The sequence below is a fragment of the Corvus moneduloides genome, chromosome 3, assembly GCF_009650955.1.
Source record: "Corvus moneduloides isolate bCorMon1 chromosome 3, bCorMon1.pri, whole genome shotgun sequence".
Classification (NCBI taxonomy): domain Eukaryota; kingdom Metazoa; phylum Chordata; class Aves; order Passeriformes; family Corvidae; genus Corvus; species Corvus moneduloides.
Window position 1 is genome coordinate 36,992,633 of NC_045478.1, and position 12,496 is coordinate 37,005,128.

The 12,496-nt window shown below is 39.9% G+C and overlaps 1 protein-coding gene across 1 annotated transcript in view; it reads right to left on the reverse strand.

Annotated features, from left to right (window-relative positions):
• The window catches only part of ME1 (malic enzyme 1), a 159,258-nt gene that overhangs the window by 34,959 nt on the left and 111,803 nt on the right, over window positions 1–12,496 (reverse strand). The window contains 1 exon segment of the mRNA XM_032104927.1: window positions 781–890. Coding sequence (XP_031960818.1) covers window positions 781–890 — 110 coding nt within the window.

Below are 12,496 nucleotides of genomic sequence, written 5' to 3' on the forward strand. Positions count from 1 at the left end.
CACTGAAATATGACTTAGGTCCCAAGCATGACTCAATAATGACTTCTGGAAAACTCCAGCTCCTAATAGTTGGCTTCAAGTGTCACTGAAAACTGTGAGAAATGAATACAGGTTAACTTCCATTTTTGACCTGTCACTGCTGAGACCTTCATCTACCCAAGGAAACGCAAGGGGGTAAGAGGCAGCTGGATACCCAGGGCCCTCTCTGGGTACCTCTCTCCAGCAGTTCATCTGACTTCAGCCTCCTCTCAAGGGTGGGAGCCAGTGCCCTAGAGGAAGTTATACACTTACTGCCCTAGAGCAAGTTATTTTCCAGTGCTCTTTTGCTGACTGGATATAAGGCAACCCATACACCACGTCAGCCCTGCTTGTCTGTCTTCTTGGGAGGGGAGGGACAGGATGTCTGTTTAGATTGAGCACTGGGAAATCCCCCTTGCTGACATTTCCCATCCTAGATATTTTCCTTTTACCAGCTGCCACAAATTATTCAGATGGGAAAACAGAGTCAAGGGGATCACTTCCCTCTAAAACTGAATGAGACTGCAAGGAAAATTACATGAATATTTAACTGAGTTGTCAGTTTAAGAACTGAAATGCAGTGAAAGGTTAAGAGCAAACGCAGCTCACCAGCTCACCATGCTGAGGAAACCCACGGCAAAATGTGAGCTGTACATCTACAAATATCACAATAAAGCTGATCGATTTTTTTCCCTCAGGAAATGAAGACTTTTTTTCTAGCTTGTGGAAACAACAGTGAAGAGAAGAGAAAAAGTTTGTTACCTTGAATGTCATCATTGAAAGTGCAATACTTGTTACGGTACTTATGCAGGAGGCGGAATGCATTGGCATTAGCAAAATCCTCAAACTGAATGAGGCAGTTCATGCCATATCTAGAAAAACAAGAAATTATGCATTATGTTAAAAAAAGTCTCCAAATTATACATTAAAAAGCTAATAACATTTGCGGGTCAGATTTTGAATACAAGTATAATATGAATCATACAAGTCTTAATATGTTTCATAATTATACTACTAATAGTATTTAATCAGTTCTAAGTTATGAGTAGAAGATCAGTGGAAAAGGCGTTCACCCTCTGCAGACATCTCAACACAAGTCTTCACTGTGCAATTACCTAGTGAACAAAAAAAGGTCCCTCCCAACACAAACCAATCTATAATTCTATGGTTGTATTTTTTTTTTTTTTTTAATATGGAAACTCAAGACTCCTGGCACTAGACTTGTATGCCAATACCTAAGAAGTAAGCAATTGCCCTGCTGTTTCATTTCTTCAAAATAAAAGTTAGTAAGAAGTTAAATTAAATCAATATTACCACTATGTATCATAGAATTGTTTGGATTGGAAGGGACCTTAAGGATCATCTTGTTCCAATCCCCTGCCATGGGCAGGGACATCTTCCACTAGACCAGGTTGCTCAGAGCTGCATCCAACCTTGCCTTGAACACTTCCAGGGAGGGGGCATCCACAACTTCTCTGGGCAACCTGTTCCAGTGCCTCACCACCCTCAGATACCCCAGTATCTAACCTAATCCTACTCTCAATCTGAAGCCATTTCCCCTTGTCCTGTCACTATATGCTCTTGTAAATATCACCCAGTCCTTAGAGGCATTTTTATGCATCCAGATGTCTCTAGATTCTTTGCATACCAGTCACATATGGCATTTTCAAGTACTTTCTTACAACAAAAGCCAAAAAACCTACAAGGCAATGAAAATAGATGTAGACAAAAACTACGTAAAGACTGGATTCAAGCTCATAGACACTTGCAAGAGGGCAAGATCTCAACAGCACACACCCTGATTGAGCTAAAGGAGGCTTTCCTTATTTGCTAACAGCACGAATCCATGAGAGACAGTCAAGCAGTTCATGTTTCATCCAGAAAAGCAATACATACATATAGTGAGCAGTTTAGTGTAAATACATTAATTGAGTTTTTCTTTAAACCATACATGCATTTGGCAACCACATTAAGCAAATCTATCAGTATTAAAAAAAAGACAAAAATTCCTGTGACTAAACTCATTTCCATGGAAAACACATATTTACAGCCATATTACAATTAGCCAAATCTATGGGGATTCCACTGGCAGGAATAGTAATCCTTGCTGAAAATAAATACATCTTCAGGTTTGATGGAAAAACCTGGACTTCTTCAGCAGCATAATGACAGGCAACTGCTTAAAAGAGAATTTGGCAAATTCAGTACTGTAAATCACAACTGGGTTCAAGTAATAAACTAGAGCTAATTTCAATAATTAATTTAAATTTCTAACCTGATTCAGTTTCTGACATAAACTTCAGTAATTCCATAAGGGTCTAGGAGCTGACAGTTGCATAATAATATGAAAATAATGAGATTATCACTCTGGAGTCCTGGACCTTGGTTATATGTGTTTCTTGGATGTCAATAGGCTGGTCTGTTTCATTATTTTACTGTATATAACATTCCATTTTCTCATCTGCATTTTATTTTTCTCTGTTTTCTTGTCCATTACCTTTGTAGACAAAGACCAAAATTCCCTGTGAGTAATATTAAAAGAGTGTCCCTGTAGAAAATAAGCATCCTATACTGGGCACAGTATCCATATTAATTCTCTGAGCCAGATATCATGGCTGTTTAATTAAAATGGAAAAAATGCAGGCAGTCTAACTCTGGGCCTCTGAGATTTTGGTGTCATGGCAGAAGATTTTCTAAGCAGCATTCTTATTCACTGCATGTGTAGCACCTGACATCCAGGTAAAAACCTGAGACTTCAGTGCTGCCCATGACCAGCAGTACCTCATAAGACTTGTGAATTTTGAGGTCTATGTTCTCAAAAAAGTCTAACCAAATCCAGTGGCTGGGTACCCATGAAAGACAAGAAAATTACACACTGTTTCTCTGCTTGGAGTATTCTCATTCTCAAAACCACTAACAGATGAGACATACAGATGAGGTAATACAAAATAGCTATTATCTGGCATTCCAGAAAATCCCTTAGCAATAATGAATTGGCTACAAAGGTGCCACACAGTTCTGGAAGCAGTGACCATACCGAAAGAGCCATCAATTCTTCTATGACTTCCACATCTTACTGTCAAAATTACTTAAAGCAGAAAGTTGAGCCAAAACCTAAACCAATATTTTCCTTCCTGTATCACTCTGCAATAACCTTCCACCCTTCTCGCACGCTGATGAACCCTTTTAGCTTTGTGGCTTCTGCACTATAAAGGGTAACTGCTTGAATCAACCCTCATGGAAGCAGAACGTGTCCTCTCTGCACCTCATACCCTGCTGTCATTGCAAATTTTCAGCTTAGAACTGCACCTCTTCACAGGTGGGTATGGAACACAAATGACTGCAGGATGAAAAGGGAACCAAGCACTTTGGTGCTTGTCTTCGTGCAGTCATCAAATCCTGCTGCACCTTTCAAACCACTAGAATTCCAGCAACTGTAGGCCACTACAGTTCTGTGAGTTCAATTATCTTTCAAACATTATGAAAAAACAAAGCCTGCAGCTAACCTAAAATGTGACCATCTTAACATCTTCCATCAATACTTGATATAGATATAGCACAGACTGGCTTCACAGAGTTTCCTCTGATGACACAGGGTGCCTGATCAGGCGGGGTCCAGACACCAGTAATAGATTTGCTACACACAAAATCATCAGATTTAAAACCACCATTCCATGATTGCAGCTGACTGCTACAAGGGAGTATGTTAAAAGACAGCAATTTCAGGCATGTCAAGAAGATTAGGAGACAAAATTAGAAAAAATTGTCATGACAGAAAACTCTCTAAGAGGTATTTCTTGTATTTTAAAAGTAGTGGACTACCTATTTCATATGATAGTGTGAAATAATAGAGTGTACTGCTTATTTAAGTAGCTAAACTTCATCATCATATACCTTAGAACAATTTCATCTTCCTCTTTGAAATTTGAAGACATGCATATCTCCAGTAGAAACTAAAAGCCTTTTATTTTGAATGTGTCACCAGCAGTAGAGTTCCAGAAACAAGCAGACATGGTATTCAGTTACAATGCTGCACAAATGGGGGTGGGAGTGTTGATCACAGAAAGGCTCTGCAGAGGGATCTGGACAGGCTGGATCTATGAGCCAACACCAGTGGTATAAGGTTCAACAAGACCAAGTGCTGGGTCCTGCACTTTGGTCACAACAACCCCATGCAGGGCTGCAGGATGGGGGAAGAGCAGCTGGAAAGCTGCTCAGCAGAAGAAAACATGGGGATGCTGGTTGACAGTGGCTGAACACAAAGCAGCGTGTGCTCAAGTGGCCAAGAAGGCCAATGGCAGCCTGGCCTGTATCAGCAATAGTGTGGGCAGCAGGACCAGGGCAGGGATTGTCCCCCTGTACTCAGCACTGGTGAGGCCACACTTCAAGTCCTGGGTCCAGTTCTGGGCCCCTCAAGTCAGGAAGGTCATTGAGGTGCTTGAGTGCATTCAGAGAAGAGCAATGAAATTGGTGAAGGGGCTGGAACACAAATCTTGTGAGGAGCAGTTGAGGGAGCTGGGGTTGTTTAGCCAGGAGAAAGGAGGCTCAGGGGTGACCTTAATGCTCTCTACAACCAGCCGCAAGAAAGTTTAGCCAGGTGGGGGTCAGCCTCTTCTCCCAGGCAACCAAGGACATGATAAGAGGACACAGTCTCAAACTGCTCCAGGGGAGGTTGAGGTTGGACATTAGGAGGAATTTCTTCACAAAAGAATGATTAGACATTGGAATGGGCTGCCCAGGGAGGTGGTGGAGTCACCATCCCTGGAGGCATTTAAAGAGAGACTGGTCGTGGCACGTAGTGCCACGGTCTGTTGATGTCATTTGGTGTTTGGTCATAGCTTGGACTTACGGATCTCAGAGGTCTTTTCCAACCTAACTGATTCTGTGATATGAGTCACATAAAACATATCATGCCTTATGGCTTGCTCAAAGCAGAGCCAACAGTTCTCCTGCTGTCACTGGTTTTGACCCAGGGCTACATAGGGGATAACTGAGGAAATGGAGGAACATGTAACCAACATCAATGTTCATATGAAAGGTGGTACAAATAAATGGAAGAAAGAACCTATCCAGTGGGCACCAACTGTCTTAACCAGAAGAAATTATGAGATCTAGTCCTACACTATCAAAACTAAAAAAGAAAATCTGGCAGACATTCCTCCTCATTGTGCAACCATAATAAATGCATTAATGAATTCTTAACTATTTTTGTGCTCTGGAAAACACTTCTCTGATAGCAATAGCTTGGCTTGGGTCCTGCCTAGGACTGATGGATTTTTGCAGGCAAGTGTTTTGTAGCTGTGAATTCCTCTCTTCCGCTGGTTAAGGATGTGTCACTGCAGTAGCTGATTAAACAAATATAAATTGTCCCTAGAAAGTGATAATCCAGATCACTGTTTCCCCTTGTAAATCCTATTTTGTCACCCACTCCTTTCTGTGTACTTGGATTTTAGATTCCTGCTCCAAGTCACACAGGCAGTCTGAATCAGGATCCAACTGGACAGAAGTTCAAAGCCGTATTTCCTTTGTTTTGTTATGAAGATAAAATGCAGACAAGAGGTGGCAAGCATGCAACATCATATTTGTCATCAAGTATGGGAGGCAAATGCTGGACAATGGATTAAAATGAACCATCCCACTGAATAACATGTGGTTGCCAAAAAACAACGTCTCCAATACTTTTCCCAATTTACAACATATTTGTTGTGACAGTCTTAGTTCATTTTTCCGCATTTATAAATAAATTTATATTCAGTTGTCTGTGACAACAATGTTAATGTTCCAAATAATTCTGTGGGGCATATCTTTATGTAACAGCCTGGAGAAAAATGTTCCCAGCTCTTTAACCATCCCAAATATACAGTACAAGTATTTTGGCAACTCAATACTCTTAAAACCTCAACAGGGAAAACCCTCAAGAACCTGGCTTTTGGTGACAGTGGGAGCTGTAAAAGTTTAGGCATAATTTTGAATTTAAACCATATGACCAGTAAAATCCATGCTTACTTCTACAGCTAAGAAGCTTTTCTGGATGTATATTTGGATCATTTTTTCTTACTGCCAGCCATTGTTTTGGAAACCTTCCTAAAGGAACAAGTGATTGCTTTTTAGGTTTTTAGCCCTTCCAAACTCTTTTTTGATTTTTTTTTTTTTTCATACATGGCTGGAACTGAAAAAGCCTTAGAAACCATCAAAAGTGGTTGCTGCCACCCATTCTTAAGAAGGAGCAAACCAAAATGATAGCAACACTGGCACTGTCTTCCTTGCCTCATGCGTCACGCAGCCGCCCTGCCAGCCAGAACCATTTATAGTGCACCAGGACAATGTGGAAATTATCTCCTTCCTCCCTGCTCCAAATGCTGTAAGCCTGCTCATTACCATATATCCCACTGCTCAAAGCAGACTTAAAGCATAAAGAACACTGCTACAAACTCCTCTTTGTGCCAGGGCTTTCCCTGGATGCCTTCCCACCCTCCCTCCTGACAACTCTTAGGACCTGGGTGCTTTCTCCTCCTGTTTTCCTCCAACCTATCTTTAACTTCATTTCATAAGGCAATTAAACTGCTGCAATGAGGTCATACATCCATCCCAGCACCTCTTCTGCTACAATTGTAACCCGCTGCTTAAATTCAACACAATTTAAATGAGGGGTTTAGAGTTTTGCACAATAAATGCTACATATATATTCTGTGGAAAAGGTGGCCCAGATGAGCTACCCTCCAGCAAGCACCCGAGCCCCTCTGCAGCAGATGGTACTACTCATGCTGCCTCTCCAACAGCCTGATGGGCTACAGCTGCACAGGACAAAAATCTGTCCAAGGTGCACTGAGCTCCAGCCAGTTCTACAATGCAAATACCTTCCCAGAAGAGGTATCATTAAATTACAAATAACTTTCTCTGTCCTGAATTGGACCAGCAAGTCAGACAGGACATTCTTCACAGGAAGAGATTTTCTAAAGAACTTAATAGAAACTGTCAGCATCTCTGCTTTCCACATGAAGGACTCTGTTTAAAATTCCTTTTTTATTCCCCTGTAGGCAACCACTGGTTTTATTTCAGCTACAGAAAGCATGTACTTTCATAGGACTGTTTTTCATAGTAATTTTCCATTTCCAAACCAATCCTTGCCTCAATGAGCTCAGTATCTGTCCAAAGGGATAGATAGGCATGGGGGTGCAGGAGATGGCAGCACTTAGCACTCACTCTAGTACCAGCAGCACTCACCTAGACAGCAGATCCTTCCTTCATTCTTGTTCTCTTAAGGAAATAAAGTTCTACAAAACGTTTCCATATTACTATTCCCTGGCACAGCCACAATGCTCTGTCACTGTACCAGTGCTTCTAACACTCTTCTGCTTGCTCTTCCCCTGTCCCAAACAGATTTGGTATTCATTTCCATGGCCTTTCTATCCCAGGAATAGTGAGGAGAATGGGCTGGAGATGACTTATAATTTTCTCTCTTTTTTCCCCCCAGCCAACAGCACTGCTACATGTGTGGACTTCACAGCCTTGGGAGCAGAGTGGTGCTCATTTTAGGAAGGTCTTGAGGTTGGTTGTCCTGGAAGTTGTTCATAAGCAGAGAAGCAAAACCAGATTCTCTGCCCACAGTCAGGCCTTATACACATAAAGGGCTTCTCTTGTGAGAAAAGGTAATGAAATCAAAAGCTTTTGTGGTATACCAACAGAAACACTTGCTATAAGAAAAGGACAGTTGCTGGTTTTAACCTAATTTTTCATCAGCATGGTTGCATCACACTGTAGCAGGGACTACTTGTTCTTTAAATTGAAGTCTTTTGAAGTCCATCCTACTGAGACAATAAGTTGACAGCAGTTCTAGACATACCCACTCTAAGTATTTGTGCATTTTCAAAGTGCTGTTAAAGGATTAATACAGATGGTCACTAGTGAACCTGAACTATATAATAAAATAAAGGCTGCAAAACGAGTAACTGAAAGTTACCACCGTTGTAAAATTATATTTCTTCTTGTTGCAAAACTATTTGTATTTTATTTTTTGATTTTGATATTTGTTCTAAAGTATAGCACACAACAGTGTTGTCAGGAACTGGGCTTGATCGTAACTTAGACTGTTCCAGTTCACATGTATAGACTTTTGTAACAGAATTAGGGAGGGTGGTGCGAATGATGCATGAATGGACATGTGTGCACTACTGGAAGCAGCAGCAAAACAGAGCTGAAAACAGTGGCACACACCAATAACAAAGAACAAAGCTGACTGAAGGAAAATTTACAATGTCTCATTTACATCAAGATGAGCAGGCCTGGGCTCTGGTAAGGCCACAGCAAAGACACCTCTGGGACCTTGACAACAGCAACAATCCATATCACAGCACATCACATGTGCCACTCTTTATCCTACAGGCACAGCAGGAAGTCACACTGCAATCTGAAGAAATTCAACATGAGGACATACAGACACAAAAAAATTTATGGAGGCTGAAGTAAGCAATACCCTGAGGCAAAATAACCATGCCAGCACAGCTACTGGATCTTAAAGGCATAGAACACCTATATAAAATCAAATCTTATTACCACTTATCACCAGAAGCCCAGAAAAAGCACTGAGGACTTGACAGGCAGGGCTCTTTTGCCTTCGGTGTCACACATCAGCAACCCTGGTCAGACCATATGAACAGAAACATGCTGATGCTTTGAATATGTAGGTATTAGACTGAATAATAAAATCAACTTTTTTGAACACTTTTAACATAAATCCACCTCTCTGTTCCATAAAAACTTTCACTAAGTGCTGTCAAATCAGTTTCCTGTGGTGGATTGTGTCCAGTTGCCTCCTCTCTGCTGTGAAACAGTCCTCTCAGCAGGAAGGTGGATGGATGACATAGTACTGAGGTATGGCATAATGTACATTATACAAATAAATTACACTTTTGAAATTTCACAAAGTCAGACATGAGCCAAATGCTTAGACTCAGTTCTTGACATGCCCAAACACCAGCCCCAGCAGACTAGATCATTGCCATGAGAAAATACACAGCACAAACTTCCACAAATGCAGAGGTTGAGTGCAGGCTTGCCTAACACTCAGGTTAAATCTGAAGAGGAAGAAAACTGTATTGTAAATTTTTGTAGTTTTCCTCCTTGGGGAAAAAAAATGGTTCCATGTGAATTTGAAGTAAACAGCAAATTGAATTACTGTGATGGTGTCTCATGAATTTGTACTGGTTCACTTGTTACCTGATCCTGACCCCACCTAAGTCAAAAGTAAAACTCCAGGAGCCTGAAAATGGAATTCTACTTGTCTCCTAGCTGTTCTACTGCTTTTTCCAGTGTTACCACTTAGCTGATTTAACGTAACTTAGACCAAAGAACAATCTCAAATTACCTTCAGTTTTACATTCACTTAAAAGAGATGAGTGCAGATTTGAAACAGATGACCTGAGATATTTTTTTCTTTTCAGCCTCTTCAATTCTTCTTTAGAGACTTGGCACTGTGATACTTTTGGCTGAGGGAAGGAATGGTACTGAGCAGATGGATTGGTCAACTGTCTGAGCAGACTAAATCAGAAAAACAGAGAATCAAGAAAGAAATCCATCTCAGCTGGAAATAGTAAGCAGTTTTATTCCTCATGAATCTTAAGCTGTAGCTAAAGGTGTGTGTCACTTCTTGCCTTCCCAAAATATAGTGTTCTTTGTTAAACCTTTCAAGCTTATTTTTAAAATTTTAATTAAATGGATTTATGCTAAACAAAAAAAGAACTGTTGTTATCAAAAAAAGAACATATAAAATACATTACACTGTTTGATGAGTCATCCTACACAACTTAAAATCGTTTGAACCTAGTTTCAAATGGGTGTTTCCTGGTTACTTCATGACTGCAATCTTTAAAAGTTGCTGATTATTACTGTCTGGTTCAGATTGTCAGCAATTTTAGTTTGCCAAGAAAAATACCATAAAGCCACAGTTCTGAGGTTTGCCCTGGTGTTGGTATGCACCTGCATACTCTACAAATTAGATTTTTAATGCTCTAAATTTTGCAAAAGTCATCAAAAAGAATTAAGTACAGCAGCACCTGAACACTGGTCAACAATTGCACAGAGCTGTCAGAGGGAAGTCCTCTACAGATCATTTAGTATGAAAGATACTGTGTTATATGTATTACTGTTCATAATTACTGTGATTAGTGAAATCATCTATTCCAAGAATCCTGGATTCCTAAATCCAGGCAAGAGATGTTTCTCTGGACAAGTTCTCAGATTTCTGTATGAAAATGAAAGCTGGACTTGGAAAAGGTAAAGGTTTCAATTTGGCTGGAAAAATTAGATTTGCATTGATTGTGCGTATTTTAAGGTGGCATTTTGCTTATACAAGCTGCATTTTATTTTCTTGTGAATGAACCTTCATATATTCACTGCCCAGACAGTAAATTTTAACATTTTCCAAAAAGGGGGAAGGGTCTGGATTACAGAAAAAAAAAAAAAAAAATTAGATCCTTGGCTGATAATTCTATACCAGAAAGTTTCCTAATAATTTTTAACTATTTATTTAACTGAATCTAACAGTATTCAAAAATACTACTTCAATAAAGGATAATTTATTAAAGTATTTACTTAAACATATGAGAATTCCAGCTTGGGTCAACAAGACTACTCCTTTGTTTTAACTAAAGTGCCTGTTTTGATGCCTCAGTGAATTAGGCCTGAGTGATTTATAACAAATGCAATGCCTTTTTGGAAAAGATATTGTATATTTTGCCAGAATCTAAAGATTTCTGAGTAGTTATAGGAGGTTGAACCAAGATGACTGCACTTCCTTACATATTTGATTATATTTGTATGAGATTATAGGTATTTCTCCCAAAATAAAAGAGGCAGCTGGATAGCCAAATTAGTAGAAAGCCTGGGGCAGCACATCTGCTCTTTCCCTCTGCTACTTCAAGTGTAATGAACAGATGGAAATCTCAATTCCACCACTGACAGCCTTCATCTTGACTGTTAAAAGGCAAAGAAGTAATGAGCTTTCAGAAATGTCAAAGGGAGGTTGTAACAGGAATACTTAAAGCATTTCTGATAGATGAAATACACTCCAAATATTTGTACTCTTTGATCATTTATGAAACTCACCTCTCCCTTTCCAAGTTCTTCATGGTGTTTTTAAGACATTAAAATATCTTATGTACCTGCAACACAAATTACACTTGAGAGAAAAGAAGCATATTGGAGGCTAGACTGAAGAAATGGACAATGTAGAATTTTAAGAAAAAAGAAGCTTACTGTTTTCAAAGCATTATTTAGACAGCATACTGTTTGACCTGAGGAACTGTGACTATTATAGTGGAACATTACAGAATCACAGAATGGCTGAGGCTGGCAGGCACCTCTGGAGATATCTCACCACCCACCGCTCTAGCAGGGTCAGCGAAAGCAGGCTGGGCAGCACCACATCCAGCCAGCTTTTGGACTATCTGCAGGAACAGAGACTCCACAACTTCTCTGGGAAACCTGTGCCAATGCTCAGTCACCCTGACACTAAAATGGGGGTTTTTTTAACACTGAAGTTTCTCTTACATTTAAACAAAATGTTTGCATCTTATTTTCTCTTCTCCTGTCATTGGGCACCACTTATAAACATCTTGGCCCAGTCTCCTTTAAACCCTGCCTTACAATATTTTATACACCAATGAGCTGCTGCTCCACTGGGATAGACAGCCCCAGCTCCCAGTCTCTCCTCACAGGAGAGATGCTCCAGTGCATCATCTTAGTGGCCCTTCACTCATTGTTCTCCAGTACCTCTCTCTTGTACTGGGAAAGCCAGGACTGGATACAGCACTCCTGGTGAATATGAATTATAAAATCTAATTAACCGTAGGATGCGTAGAGCACTGATTATTTGACGTAATAAAAAGACCTACTCTTTCTCCAATTAGGCAAGACTAATTCTGCAGTGTGAGAAATAATTTATATGTAAGTAATGAGAGTTACTGAAAATGAGGATAGGATAGTACTTGGACACCTTTTCAGTGCCAAATACATTTACATTAATGTCTTTAGAATTATATCTTGTTGATCCATACCATACTTTTGAAGAAAGCATTTCACTGTACACATAAACAGTACTTGATGGTAAAGAAACTGGTTCTTTAAGTCTCTAATACTTCCACAAGACTGAGGGAAAGCAGGTTTCAAAAGAATGGTTCTGTAGGTTTTAGAATGACTGATTTTGACTTTCTACAGTTAACAACATGAAAATTTGCAGTCTACCTTTGACTTATGATTCTCTGATTCTGTGACCTATTCCAGGCAACTTTTCAGTTCCACTCTGACTCAAAGAAGAAAGGAGCATGGAACATCTACTATATTGGTATCAAGACAGTTTATGTGTCTTATGCCCTGTACTGCAGTAGAAAAAGAAATCTGTCCAGAAAAAATCTGAACTCATGCTTTTAAAATTCTTCAAAAATCATGCTGTGATGATGAAGTTTATGCCACAATCTTGGTC